Raw genomic sequence first — 12,811 nt, 5'->3', positions numbered from 1 at the left:
AATTTTGCTAAACAAAGGACTTTTGAATTTGCAAATAAACCTGGGAAATGGTTAGCATACAAGTTAAGAAAAGAACGTCAAAAAAACATTATTTTAAAGATACAAGAAGGAGACGAGATGCTCACAGATAATGTAAAAATTAAAAAGATTTTCCATCAATATTACTCAACATTATACAAGTGTCAAGAAATTCCATCTGAAAAAATAGAAGAGTACTTATCCAAACAGAATTTGCCTAAAATTACAGATTTTCAGAGACAAGTTATTAATGGCCCTATTACGTCAAGAGAGATATCTGAAGCTATAAATAAAATTAAATTAGGAAAGGCACCAGGACCAGATGGGTTATCTGCAATGTATTATAAATGTTTGGAGGAAGAACTCTTGTTACCCCTACAGTCTACAATGAATTCTATTTTGCAAGAGGGAAAGATACCCGATAGTTGGAAAAATGCTAATATAACATTAATACCTAAAGAGGACCAAGATTTAACTAAAACAAAAAATTATCGGCCAATATCTCTATTGAACAATGACTATAAAATTTTTACAATGATCTTGGCTGAAAGATTGAAAATAATATTGCAACAATTTATTCAGGAAGATCAATCAGGGTTTCTACCTAAAAGACAATTACGTGACAACGTCAGGAATGTTTTGAATGTGTTGGAATATTTAGAACAACGAAATGATAAACAAGCAGCTTTGATTTTTTTAGATGCTGAAAAAGCGTTTGATAATTTGAATTGGAAATTTATGTTCCAGGTTTTGGAGCAAATGGATTTTGGAGACAACTTTATAAAATGGATTAGATCGATTTATACATCACAGAAGGCCCAGATAATTGTTAATGGAGACTTAACGGATTCATGTGAAATACAAAAGGGTACAAGACAGGGATGTCCATTATCTCCCCTTTTATTTATTTTGGTTTTAGAAGTGCTGCTTAGAGATATAAGGCAAGATAAAAGGATTTCGGGTTTGAAAATAAAAAAAGAAGAATATAAATTGAGAGCATTTGCTGATGATTTGATAATTGTATTAGAAAACCCTTTGGAAGGAATTCATATATTGATGGATAAATTAAAAGAATTTGGACCGTTAGCAGGATTTAAGATCAACAATCAAAAAACAAAGATGTTGGTGAAAAATTTAACTTTAAGTGAACAGAAAGAGTTAATGGACAAGACAGATTTTACAATAGAAAAAAAGTTGAAGTATCTAGGTATTATTATGACAAATAAAAACTCAAAGTTGTTCCATAACAACTATGAAAAATTATGGACAGAGATTAAGAAAGACTTGCTAAGATGGGATAAATTACAACTGTCATTAATGGGTAGAATATCTGTGATAAAAATGAATGTATTACCGAGAATGATGTTTTTGTTCCAAACAATACCTGTAATATCCTCTGATTTACCTTTTAAACAATGGCAAAAAGATATTTCTAAATTTGTATGGCAAGGAAAAAAACCAAGAGTTAAATTTAAATTACTTCAAGATGCTAAAGAAAGAGGAGGACTGGGATTACCAAATTTGAGACTTTATTTTGCTGCCTGCTGTTTAGTCTGGATAAAGGAATGGATTTTATTGAGGAATAAAAGACTATTGGATTTGGAAGGCCATAACTTGAAGTGGGGATGGCACGGATATCTATGGTATGACAAAGTAAAAGTAAACGTAGACTTTAACAATCATTTTATAAGACGTCCTCTGTTGAAAATATGGAATAGATATAAACCAAGGTTTTTTTCGAAAATACCATTATGTGTCTCAAGTCAAGAAGCGTTTTATAGAAGAGAAATGACTGGAAAAGAGAAATGGTTAACTTATCAAGATCTATTAGAAAATGTACATGGAGAATACACAATGAAAGAGAGAGAACAACTGATAAAGGAAGGATATAGTTTTCATTGGTTTGCTTATTTACAATTGTTAGAAAGATATAAAATGGATAAGAAAATGTATGGGTTTGAAATAAGTAAATCTGATTTTGAAATAGGTTTGTGTACAAATGATGAAAACATAATTGCGAAAATGTATAAACTTTTACTGAAAATGGATATGGAGGAAGAACAAGTAAAAGAGTGCATGGTAAAGTGGGCAAAAAATTTTGGTTATAACATACAAATGGATCAATGGGAAAATATGTGGAAAAAAGGCTTGAAATTTACATTATGTTATAATCTTAAAGAAAATTTTTATAAAATGATGTACCGTTGGTACATGACTCCAGAAAAGCTGTCAAAAATGTATAGTAATGTCTCTAATGTTTGTTGGAAATGTAATCAACAAGAAGGATCTTTTTATCATATGTGGTGGTCATGTAAAAAGGCAAAATTATTCTGGGCACAGATAGGCAGGAAGATGCAAAAAATTTTAAAAATAAATATTCAGTCAAAACCAGAATTTTTTTTATTGGGCTTTATGGATAAACAAATAGAAAAGAAATATGGAAGAATAATATTATATATGATTACGGCAGCAAGATTATTATATGCACAAAAGTGGAAAATGGAATCAATACCAACAATGGAAGAATGGCTATTGAAATTAATGGACTTAGTAGAAATGGATAAATTGACGTGTTTACTTAGAGAAAAATCGACAGATACATTCCTTAAGGATTGGAAGCCTCTCTTAGACTTTTTGTCAAAAGATCAAAATAAAATGATGATACTGGGATTTGATGATTAATTAAGACAGCTTATGGAGAAAAGGGACTATGTATGTATATATATTAAGGGACAGGTTTGATGTATATTATATACTTATAGCTGATTTGTGACAAATCGGAAGTCAACCATTTTATTTTCATTTTCTGTTGTAATATTGTTATGTTTTTTCTTACTTTGTTTTGTTTGTTTTTGGAAAAATTTGAATAAAAAAAATTATATATATAAAAAAAGAAACATACTGACTGAAAGTTAAAATATGGAATAAGGTTTGCAAAGGGTGGTTTTCCTTTTTAATCTTGGTGCTTCTCTTTGAAACCTTTTTCTTTGTTCCTACCCCATTTATTTATTTCACTGGGTCTGGGACATGGCAAAGAAAGCCATGTAGGATTCCTCCAGGACTAAAACCTATAGCGGGTCTTGATCTCAAAATCTAAGAGGTCAGCCTGTGGCCCTCTACCCAGTTCTTCCCAGGAAAGGAAACCCCAAGATGACCAGACATATAAGAAGCCCCTTATACCAAGGGTAATCATTGTGGCCCTGTCCAGATGTTCTTGGACTCCAGCTCCCACCAGCCCAGCCACCATGGGCAATCATCAGAGATGATGGGTGTCCAGCAACATCTGGAGGGCACTGCATTGGCTACCCTTGTCTGATACTTGCCTAACATTAATAGGACAATGGAGAGAAACAGATTAGTCTCTGATGTTTTTAAAACTTCCATGTCAGGGTTGTCTTTGGGTCTGACCAATAAGAGAGAGTAAAAAAGTCACAAGATGCTGTAAGTGGTTTTATTTGTAAAAATTCCAATCCATTTCAGCCTACATACACTCTAAGCGTTCATCGGGGTTTGTTGAAAGTGAAAACACAAATTTCAGAGATCTCTGGCAATACATTAAATCTTTGATAATGCCTTGAATTACTAATTGAAGGCACTCAATTATATACTTGCGTGAAAGTATATAAGGATATAATTGACTGCCTTCAGTTAGTAATTTGAGGCGTTAAGATTTAATATATTGCCAGAGATCTCTGAAATTTGTGTTCTCACTTTGAACTAACCGTTGGTGTCTGCAGGCCAAAACACATTGGTTTTCACCCCTGAAAGTCACTTACGACAGCTGGTATAGCACAGTGGGGAGGAGAGCCTGGTTGGGAGTCTAGAGTCTGGAGTTCAAATCCCCGCTTATGTCTCCTGGGTGTCAAGGGCCAGCTAAAGATCACCCCCACAGTGAGTGGCTCAGGGGTTACGTGCCCTGCCACCTGTGCAGCCGTGGGCAAGCTGCATAGTCCCAAGGAGCCCCGTTGCCCCCCAGCTGGCAGTTGCGGAAAGGAAGGGGCTGGCTTGTGCAGCTGTGGCAAGCTGAGCAGGCCCTAGCCAGCTGGAGAGGACTAGCCTCAGAAGGAGGCAATGGGAACCCCCCTCTGAATACCGCTTACCATGTAAACTCTATTCGTAGGGTAGCCATAAGTTGGGATCGACCTGAAAGCAGTCCATTTTTTTCCCTTATTGGTTTTGCTTGGATGCTCACCATTGTTCACCCACTTACATGGTTCGGTTGTTTAACTGTTCTCATAGGTATGTAAGAGCAGCTCATGGATAAACAGCTCTGATGCACCTGTAAAACATCTAAAGGGGCATCTGTATGCCTTATCAGATGTTCTTGCAACTGTCTGCTAGAGTGCCTCCACTTCTTTTCTTTTTTTAAAAAAACATTTTTATTAGTTTTGACAACATAGCAAACCAAACTCAAACCTATCCAAAAATAAAAAACAAGCCATATATGGTACAATAATACAGCATCAAAACAGATACCAGCAGAGAAAGTATCAACAATATTGTCAAGTATGCATCAGAAAAGCACATACAATTAGATACTAAGGTGCAATAGAAAAAGAAACTCACAGAATACAGCTCCAAATAACTAGACAATGAGACATAACTGATAAGTGCTCCCATTTCTCTCAGGTTTGCATCACTCAATTCAAGTTATATATTTATTGCATTTCATTTATGAATTGCTTCCCATTAAACATCCCAAAGTGATTTCACAATAAATAAAACACATATAAAAAGTTCAAATCCAATACAGAAAGAGACTGGGATAAAAACCTCCAGTGAAAAGGTTTGTGGAAAAAGGAAGGTTTCAATAGGCATCAACAAAACAATAGAGATGGCGCCTTTCTGATATATAGTTGGAGAGAGTTCCAAAGGGTAGGTGCTGCCATGCTAAAGGCCCAATTCCTACATTGTACCAAATGGACCTCTTACTGAGATGGGACTGTATCCAACATTGCAGTTCCACTGATGGAACAGACTTCTGTGAGCACAGTTGAACTTCTTTTTCATCTTCTGTCCCCTCTAGCCCCTCTTGTGCCCCAAATTCAGCTTGGGGGTGGGAACCCTCCAGAACAGATGGGAGGGCACAGGAGAAGGAGAGGAAATGGAAGTCCTGTTGCATCAGCAGAACTATGCACACACAGCATTGGATGCAACTGATGGTATCTGTGGAGGCCCTCTCTTGCAGAGTGCAATGACTGGTTAGGCATATAAGGGGTGAAATGATCTTTTAGGTATCCTGGTCCCGAGCTGCAGAGGGCTTTGTAGACCAGTATCAGCATCTTGAACTTAGCCAGTATCTTGGCAGCCAGTTATAGCTACCTTCTCTGAGGAAAAGTCATGTTATGTGGCAAAGACAAAGATCTAGATCTGGATCTCTTCTATAGCCCCTTTTAAAGCATGATGATAAAAGTGATTATTTCTCTTCTTTGTGTGCTTTGTTATATATCAGTTTAAAGAGTTTTTGGCATTTTGAAATTATCCAAAGTTATCTGACCTTCATTCCTTTACTTCTTGTAGTGCCTGTGAAGTTGGATGAGAGACTCCTGTATGACAACCTGATGACTTTTCTAGATGAAGAGAACAGAATTCTGGTATCACATGGTAAACTTCAAATGTCTTTCATTCGGAGACTTGAACCATGGTCATTTTTTGGCTCATTGATATAAAAGAAAGGACTAAGAGCCATTCACAAATGCCTGTCCATCACTTCATTTCTCTAGTCCAGAAATGAAGAACCTATGGCCTTTCACATGTTGCTAGGCTACACCTTACATCACTCCTGACCATTGGCCACGTTGGCTGGAGCTGATGGGAACTGAAGTCCAGAAACATCTGGAGGGCCACACATTTCCCATCCTTGCTCTGTCCATTTACTCTAGAGTTGATGCCTGGAAGATGAAGTGTGAATTGTCTCTGCTGAAAGAAATTTTGTGTGCTTGAGATGCTCTAAAAACTCAGTCTGTGGTGTTATGCTTGTGATGGTCCATTCACAACGGCAAATAATGTCTTGAAGTTGCAGTCAGCAAGTAATGAATAGATGTGTGTATGAGCAAGCCTGGTGACTGAGTGAATTGTCACAATGTCTACATAGGAAGTTACACATAAATGATACATAGGTCATAAAATGATCTCAAGCAGTTGTATTATATCAGGCCTCCTAATTTTGCACACTCAGACAATTCCCTGTTTTTAAAAAATAATACTATGGTAGTTATTGCTGCCACCACTCAAAATTAGCACTTAATACAGAATATTTAATAATATTTTCTTTCTGCCCTCTAGGCATTTGTCCTACATTACCAAAATATCAATTTACTAGTAGAGTATAGCACAAAAGAACATTTACAGTACAAGCCTATACATGTTTACTTAAAATTAAATTCCATTGAGTTCAATGGAGTTTACTCCCAGGTAAGGGGCTATTGGACTACGGCCTTAAGTAGGTAGGTAGGTTCAAATCCAGAGGAAAATTAATGCAGCAGACAAAATTAGTTTATTCTTAAGAAATCAGAGCACTTGGAATTCAAAATGTAAGAGAAAATATGTTGTTTTTAAAAAGCTCTGCATCCCTTGATGGTAGGGTTTCAGCACAGCTTTGGTACTCCAGAAATCTCATCACTGAACAATGTTAACTGAGCAAAAGTTAAAATGCACTTAACTGTAGACCCTGGAGTAAGCTTTGTGTCTTGTGGCATATGGGAGGCAAAAAACATAGAAGTGACATTTTCCCATGGGGAGGGGGGGGAACAGGCTAATATAAAATAATAGATTTCTCTTCAGATAACCCTGATGAAGTGAGATGTGGACAGACTGGTTATTGTCATCTTTTTGTGATCCTAATGTGGGGAAATGAGCAAGACAATTCTTATGATTATATGTGACTTAAACTTCTGCAAGTATCAGAGCAAAAGTCATAGTATAATTTGCCGAAGACTGTATAGTGCTGTAATCAAAAAGTCCTGCGAAATGCAAGGATATGCTTGCAATGGTGAGAAAAATCAATATATATTAATGGTGGTATGAAATAGCCTATTTTGTTTCCTTTCTACTTTTATTCTTGCCAAAAAGGACTTCCATTTTCAGTGTGATTTCTGTCGTTTGGTTTGTTCCAAGCACTGGAGATTAATGACCCTTGCAGACAGGAACTGTGCATCTGCTCCCTAAGGTTGGTTTTTTAAGCCTCCAGGGAGCTGTGTAATCCCTGAGTGAAGTTCCTTGAGCCAACTGAGCTAAAGCTTAGGCAGAATCCGTACATACAATGTTTGCTGTCCTTAGGAGCATTGCTAGGTACTCAATGGACTTGGAGGACAGATCCAAGAAATAGATTCCCTGGCTTTTTGTGTGACTTGCGGGTCTTGAGTTATGTGCTTGGGAGAGAGGACAGAGCCAAGCAGGGAGACTTGATGGGGTCTCAGTTAGTGTAGTGACGGGTAGAAGGAGATATGGCATTGTGAGGAGGACTTGCCAGGTAAAGGGAACGTGGCCCAGGCAGTTAACTACTGTGCCTTGTTCCAGTCCTCCCCAAACCTGCAGGTTTGTTGGTTGTCCTATCAGCCAGCTCTCAGACCTCCAGATGCTGCTCCTAAACGCCAGATCGGTGCGTAATAAGATCTCCCTCATTCATGATTTAATTGTGGATGAGGCAGTGGATCTGGCATGTATAACTGAGACCTGGGTGGATAAGGAGGGAGGAGTCAGTCTCTCCTAGCTATGTCCGCCAGGGTACCTGGTTCAGCATCAGGGTAGACCTGAGGGTAAGGGAGGGGGTTTGCTGTGGTCCATGGAGCTCCATCTCCCTCTGCAAGCACCCTGTTCATGTAACTACTGGTCTGGAGTGTTTGCACCTTGTGTTGAGTCAGCAGGACAGACTGGGGATTCTGTTGGTGTACCGCCCACCTGTGTAGAGCTCATACAGCTCCATGGTATATCCCAGAGCTGAGAGCGATGAAACAATATAGGAGACGGCTTGAGTGCAGATGGAGACAAACTCCTGGTGGATGCAGTTACACACTGGTAAGTGCCTATGATAAGCTGTATTTAGGGGCAGTGAGGGCAGCAAAAAACCAATATTTTGCTGCCACTATCAAATCATCAATCTGCCGCCCAGTGGAGCTCTTCAGAATTGTTCAGGGGCTATTACACGCTGGTCCCAAGGACATGGTAGAACCATCTGAGGCCCGCTGTAATGAATTTGCTAGGCCTTTCCAGGATAAAATCTTTAGCATCTGCCAGGACTTAGACTACAGTGTTTTAGCAGGTGAATCAAGTGGGGTATCCAGAGCACAGCTTAGTCCCAATTTCTTGGATGAGTTTCAGTTGGTACATTTGAGGACGTTGACAAGGTGCTTGGACAGGTTTGTGCAACCACTTCTGTGCTGGATCCTTGCCCTTCTTGGCTAATAAAAGCTAGCAGGGATGGAACAGCCGGCTGGGCCAGGGAAGTGATTAATGCCTCTCTGCTAGAGGGGTTGGTCTCTGTCCACCTGAAAGAGGCAGTAGTGAGACCACTCCTGAAGAGACCATCCCTGGACCCAGAAAATCTTAATAACTATAGGTCGGTAGCAAATGTACCATTCCTGGGCAAGGTCTTTGAACGAGTGGTGGCAGGCCAGCTCCAGACACTCTTGGATGAGACCAATTATCTGGATCCATTTCAGTACGGTTTTAGGCCTGGTTTTGGCATGGAAACAGCCTTGGTCACCCTGTATGATGACCTCTGTTGGGAGAGAGACAGGGGGAATGTGACTCTGTTGATTCTCCTTGATCTCTCAGCGGCTTTCAATACCATCGACCATGGTATCCTTCCGGGGAGACTGGCTGAGTTGGGAGTGGGAGGGACTGCATGGCTGTGGTTCTGCTCCTACTTGGCTCCAGAAGGTGGTGCTTGGGGAACATTGCTTGGCACCCTGGTCTCTCCAGTATGGGGTTCCACAGGGGTCAGTCCTGTCCCCCATGCTGTTCAACATCTACATGAAACCGTTGGGTGCAGTCATCCGGAGCTTTGGAGTGCGTTGCCATCAGTATGCTGATGAGACACAGCTCTATTTCTCCTTTTCATCTTCTTCGGGTGAGGCTGTCAATGTGCTGAACCAGTGCCTGGCTGTGACAATGGACTGGATGAGGGCTAATAAACTGAGGCTCAATCCAGACAACACTGAGATGCTGCTAGTGGGTGGTTTTTCTGACCAGATGGTGGATGTTCAACCTGTCCTGGATGGGGTCGCACTCCCCCTGAAGGAGCAGGTTCGTAGCTTGGGGGTTCTCCCAGAACCATCTCTGTCACTTGAGGCTCAGGTAGCCTCGGTGGCACGGAGTGCCTTCTACCAACTTTGGTTGGTGGCCCAGCTACGTCCCTATTTGGACAGGGATAACCTGGCTTCAGTTGTCCATGATCTGGTATCCTCCAAGTTAGATTACTGCAATGCGCTCTACGTGGGACTGCCTTTGAAGACGGTTCGGAAACTGCAGCTTGTGCAAAATGCAGCGGCTAGATTGGTAACAGGGACCAGACGGTTCGAACATATAAAACCGATTCTGGCCCACTTGCGTTGGCTGCCTTTATGTTTCCGAGCTCAATTCAAGGTGCTGGTTTTAACCAATAAAGCCTTACATGGCTTGGGACCACAATACCTGGTGGAACGCCTCTCCCGACATGAACCCACCCATACACAATGCTCAACATCCAAGGTCCTCCTCCGGGTGCCTACTCGGAGGGAAGCTGGGAGTCTGTCAACAAGGGAGGCCTTCTCAGTGGTGGCCCCCAAATTATGGAATGATTTCCCTGACAAGGTGTACCTGGCGCCAACACTTATCTTTTCGGTACCAGGTCAAGACTTTCCTCTTCTCCCAGGCATTTTAGCATGTGTTTTTAAATTGTTTTTTGTGTTTTAAAATTTGTATATTTGTTTTTAATGTTTTTAATTGCTATAAACCACCCAGAGAGCTTCGGGTATGGGGCGGTATATAAACAAACAAACAAACAAACAAATAGTATTTGCATAAGATTTGAAATTATGATGGTAGGTGGCTGGGGTTTCATCAGCATTATGCTGTGCAGTGTGCTCATCCACCCTATAAGCAAAGTAATTTTAAAAAAACAATTAAAAATAGGGAAAGGGCAGGAGATCTGGGGCCTACTACAAAAGACCTGGGGCCTGGGCCCCCTGAAACACCACCTAACAATGCCCATGGTAGCCCACCCCAGCCTAAGTGACTGTAGGCCAAGCTTTGAAGTTTAGAGTCTTCCTAAGATTTAGCAATTTGGGTGGGAGATCAGAGGAACCACTGCATGGAAAGATTCTGGAGGTGCCTTCTTTATATGCCAAGAGTTCCTAGGACAAGGTACTAGCTTCTTTGAGATACCTACAGCTCTGTTACCTGGAACTGCTGGTTAGCAGGATTATTTTTGGTGGCAACTGGGGACATCTCTGCTGCTGCTGAAGGGGCCACGAGGGGAAGTGGGCTGAAAGTAGAGATGGGGGAGAAATGCGATTCAGTGTGCATTTAAAGGTGAACTTACCTAATTCACACTTTCTAAAACAATAAGCAAACCAAAGCACAGCCATCATTTGAAATTTGAACTTCTCAGAATTTTGCAATGCAGTTTTCCAACCAAATACAAAAAAGTGTACAAAAATACATATACCAGGGTAAAGTGTGCATAAAATAAATATATATGTAAAAGTAATTAACAAAAATGTGTTGTATTAGGGGAAATTGTTTTGCAAAAATTATTTATTTATTTATTAGATTTATATTCCACCCTTCCTCCCATTAGGACCCCACGGCTGCAAAAATGTGTATATTAAGCAAAGCTGTATACAAAAATGTGTCTATTAGGAGAAAATTGTATTAAAACGCAGATGGTTTTTTATGAAGATTTTTTAAAAATTGCAATCTGATGTGGAAATGTGGAAAACCAATTTAAGGTTGGGAAAATGAGAAATTGAGAGAAATTGAAATTGACATATTCTAGCTGAAAGGACATTGTCCTGGTCAAGCCGATTGGAATTAGACTCAGACTCACTGGTGTATTTTTCTCCTGTATGTTTAATGAAAAACGTCCATTTAGAGCTCTGCATGGATCAGCTTACAGGCCACACAAAATTCTGCATCTCTGCACAGCAGAACTAGGCATGACTATTCAAAGCTAAGACATTGTGGCTGCAATTAGACACGTTCCCTATGACCTTAAATAGGTGCAGGCAGGCCCTTTCTACTTGAGAGAGGAAGGTGTCACAGAATCGGAGGGCTTCACAAATGAGCGCTCCGCTTAGGTGGGAAGGTGGGGGCCAGCTGAGCCTGTCAGTGCAAATGTCTGCATGTCTGGGGCGACGGGCAGTGGTACCTCATCAAGACTCTCCTCCTCTAGAGGAGGTGTACGTGGCGGCAGCAACTTGGGAGAATGGAGGAGATTGGCCAGCGTTCCTTCTGTTGTAACTGGAGTTAAGGGGGAGGAGCTGTCACTGTCAATAGTACTGAAGCCTACTGTCTCAGTACTTCCTGGTTGCAAGCTACTAGGACTCTCCCCTGGATCCCATTCTGTATCTTTGTCCTGTTATTTTTCATCACTCCAGGATCATTCCGTGGGGCTCATGACATCCATATTAAAACTGCACCCTTCCATTCCAAATGTTTATGTGCCCTTTTCTTATTTTTGCCAGTTGTTTGAAAGTTTGAGTCAAATGACTGTGTCACACAATACTAATGATTCAATGCAGCAAGGTGCTGCAAAGAATTTTTCTGTACTCCTGAAGCATACATATAGAACATTCCTACAGTTTACAGAGCTATTTTTTAAAATTAACTTATTTCATAGTGCCTTGCAACTTGTTGGATCAGACCAATACCTCAGAAGTATAAAATGCAAGATAAACCCTTTCTTCCAATAAACAGAAACTATTGCATTCTTGTTTCTAGAAACATATACTGAAGAAAAACAAGATGAAGATGCTTTAGATACTGCATGCTCTGCCAGTTGTACCAAACCATGTGATCTTTGTGAGAAAGGAGAAGATGAAGAGATTCTTCCTTACATTGAACAGTTTGAGAAGAATGTTCAAGATGATATTATTCTCCTCTGCAACTTTCCACTTGGACAAGTAAGTATCAAGACCCAACAGTCCAATTTACGGTTTGCGTCACAGTAAGACTTTTTCACATGTGACAGCATCAGAAACAGTTTTACAGTTTTCTGAGTCTGTAATTGGAATGCATTGACTACAATGTGCATGTGGTTTTAATGGCTGCATTGGCACATAAAGCCAAACCATGGTTTAGCGCTAGATGGACAAGCTGCAGTGAGCCTGAGGAAAACTTCCCTCTTCTCTTTTCCTAATGTGTGGCAGGGAGATGGATGACTCCAGATATTAGTTTCACTTCCTACAAATCTTGGCTTGTTAAGTATGAACCAGAGATTGTAGTTTAAAACAAACTCTGTTCAGTGAAATAAGCCAGCTTCATAACCCATGGTTTGGAGTTGGTTTGTTCCAAAATTTACCAGAGTTTGTTTTAAGTCAGGATTCCTGGTTTGCACAACATGGCAAGCTGACATTTTCATATTCTGCCTTCATCAACAATTACCCTCCTTCCTCACTCATTCTTCCTTTATCCCACACCTACTATGACCAAGGATCTTTGGAGTATTTTATATTATTGTTTTATTATTTATTTATTCAAATTATATCCCATTCTATCTCATGGGCTCAGAGCAGCCCTGGGATCCTGCTGGGAGGAAGGGTGGGATATAAATCAAATAATAAATAAATAAATAATAAAGTGTTTTGAGGAA

The 12,811-nt window shown here is 40.1% G+C and overlaps 1 protein-coding gene across 7 annotated transcripts in view; it reads left to right on the top strand.

Annotated features, from left to right (window-relative positions):
* The window catches only part of LOC133367599 (uncharacterized), a 360,491-nt gene that overhangs the window by 119,377 nt on the left and 228,303 nt on the right, over positions 1–12,811 (top strand). For all 7 annotated transcript variants that reach the window (XM_061591725.1, XM_061591699.1, XM_061591706.1 and 4 more), the window contains 2 exons: positions 5,539–5,622; positions 11,941–12,122. In XM_061591725.1, coding sequence (XP_061447709.1) covers positions 5,539–5,622; positions 11,941–12,122 — 266 coding nt within the window. The remainder of the gene's footprint in view (positions 1–5,538; positions 5,623–11,940; positions 12,123–12,811) is intronic.

Source organism: Rhineura floridana, chromosome 1, assembly GCF_030035675.1.
Source record: "Rhineura floridana isolate rRhiFlo1 chromosome 1, rRhiFlo1.hap2, whole genome shotgun sequence".
Classification (NCBI taxonomy): domain Eukaryota; kingdom Metazoa; phylum Chordata; class Lepidosauria; order Squamata; family Rhineuridae; genus Rhineura; species Rhineura floridana.
Note: the sequence above shows the minus strand (reverse complement) of the source record. Positions and strands in the feature narration are given on the sequence as shown.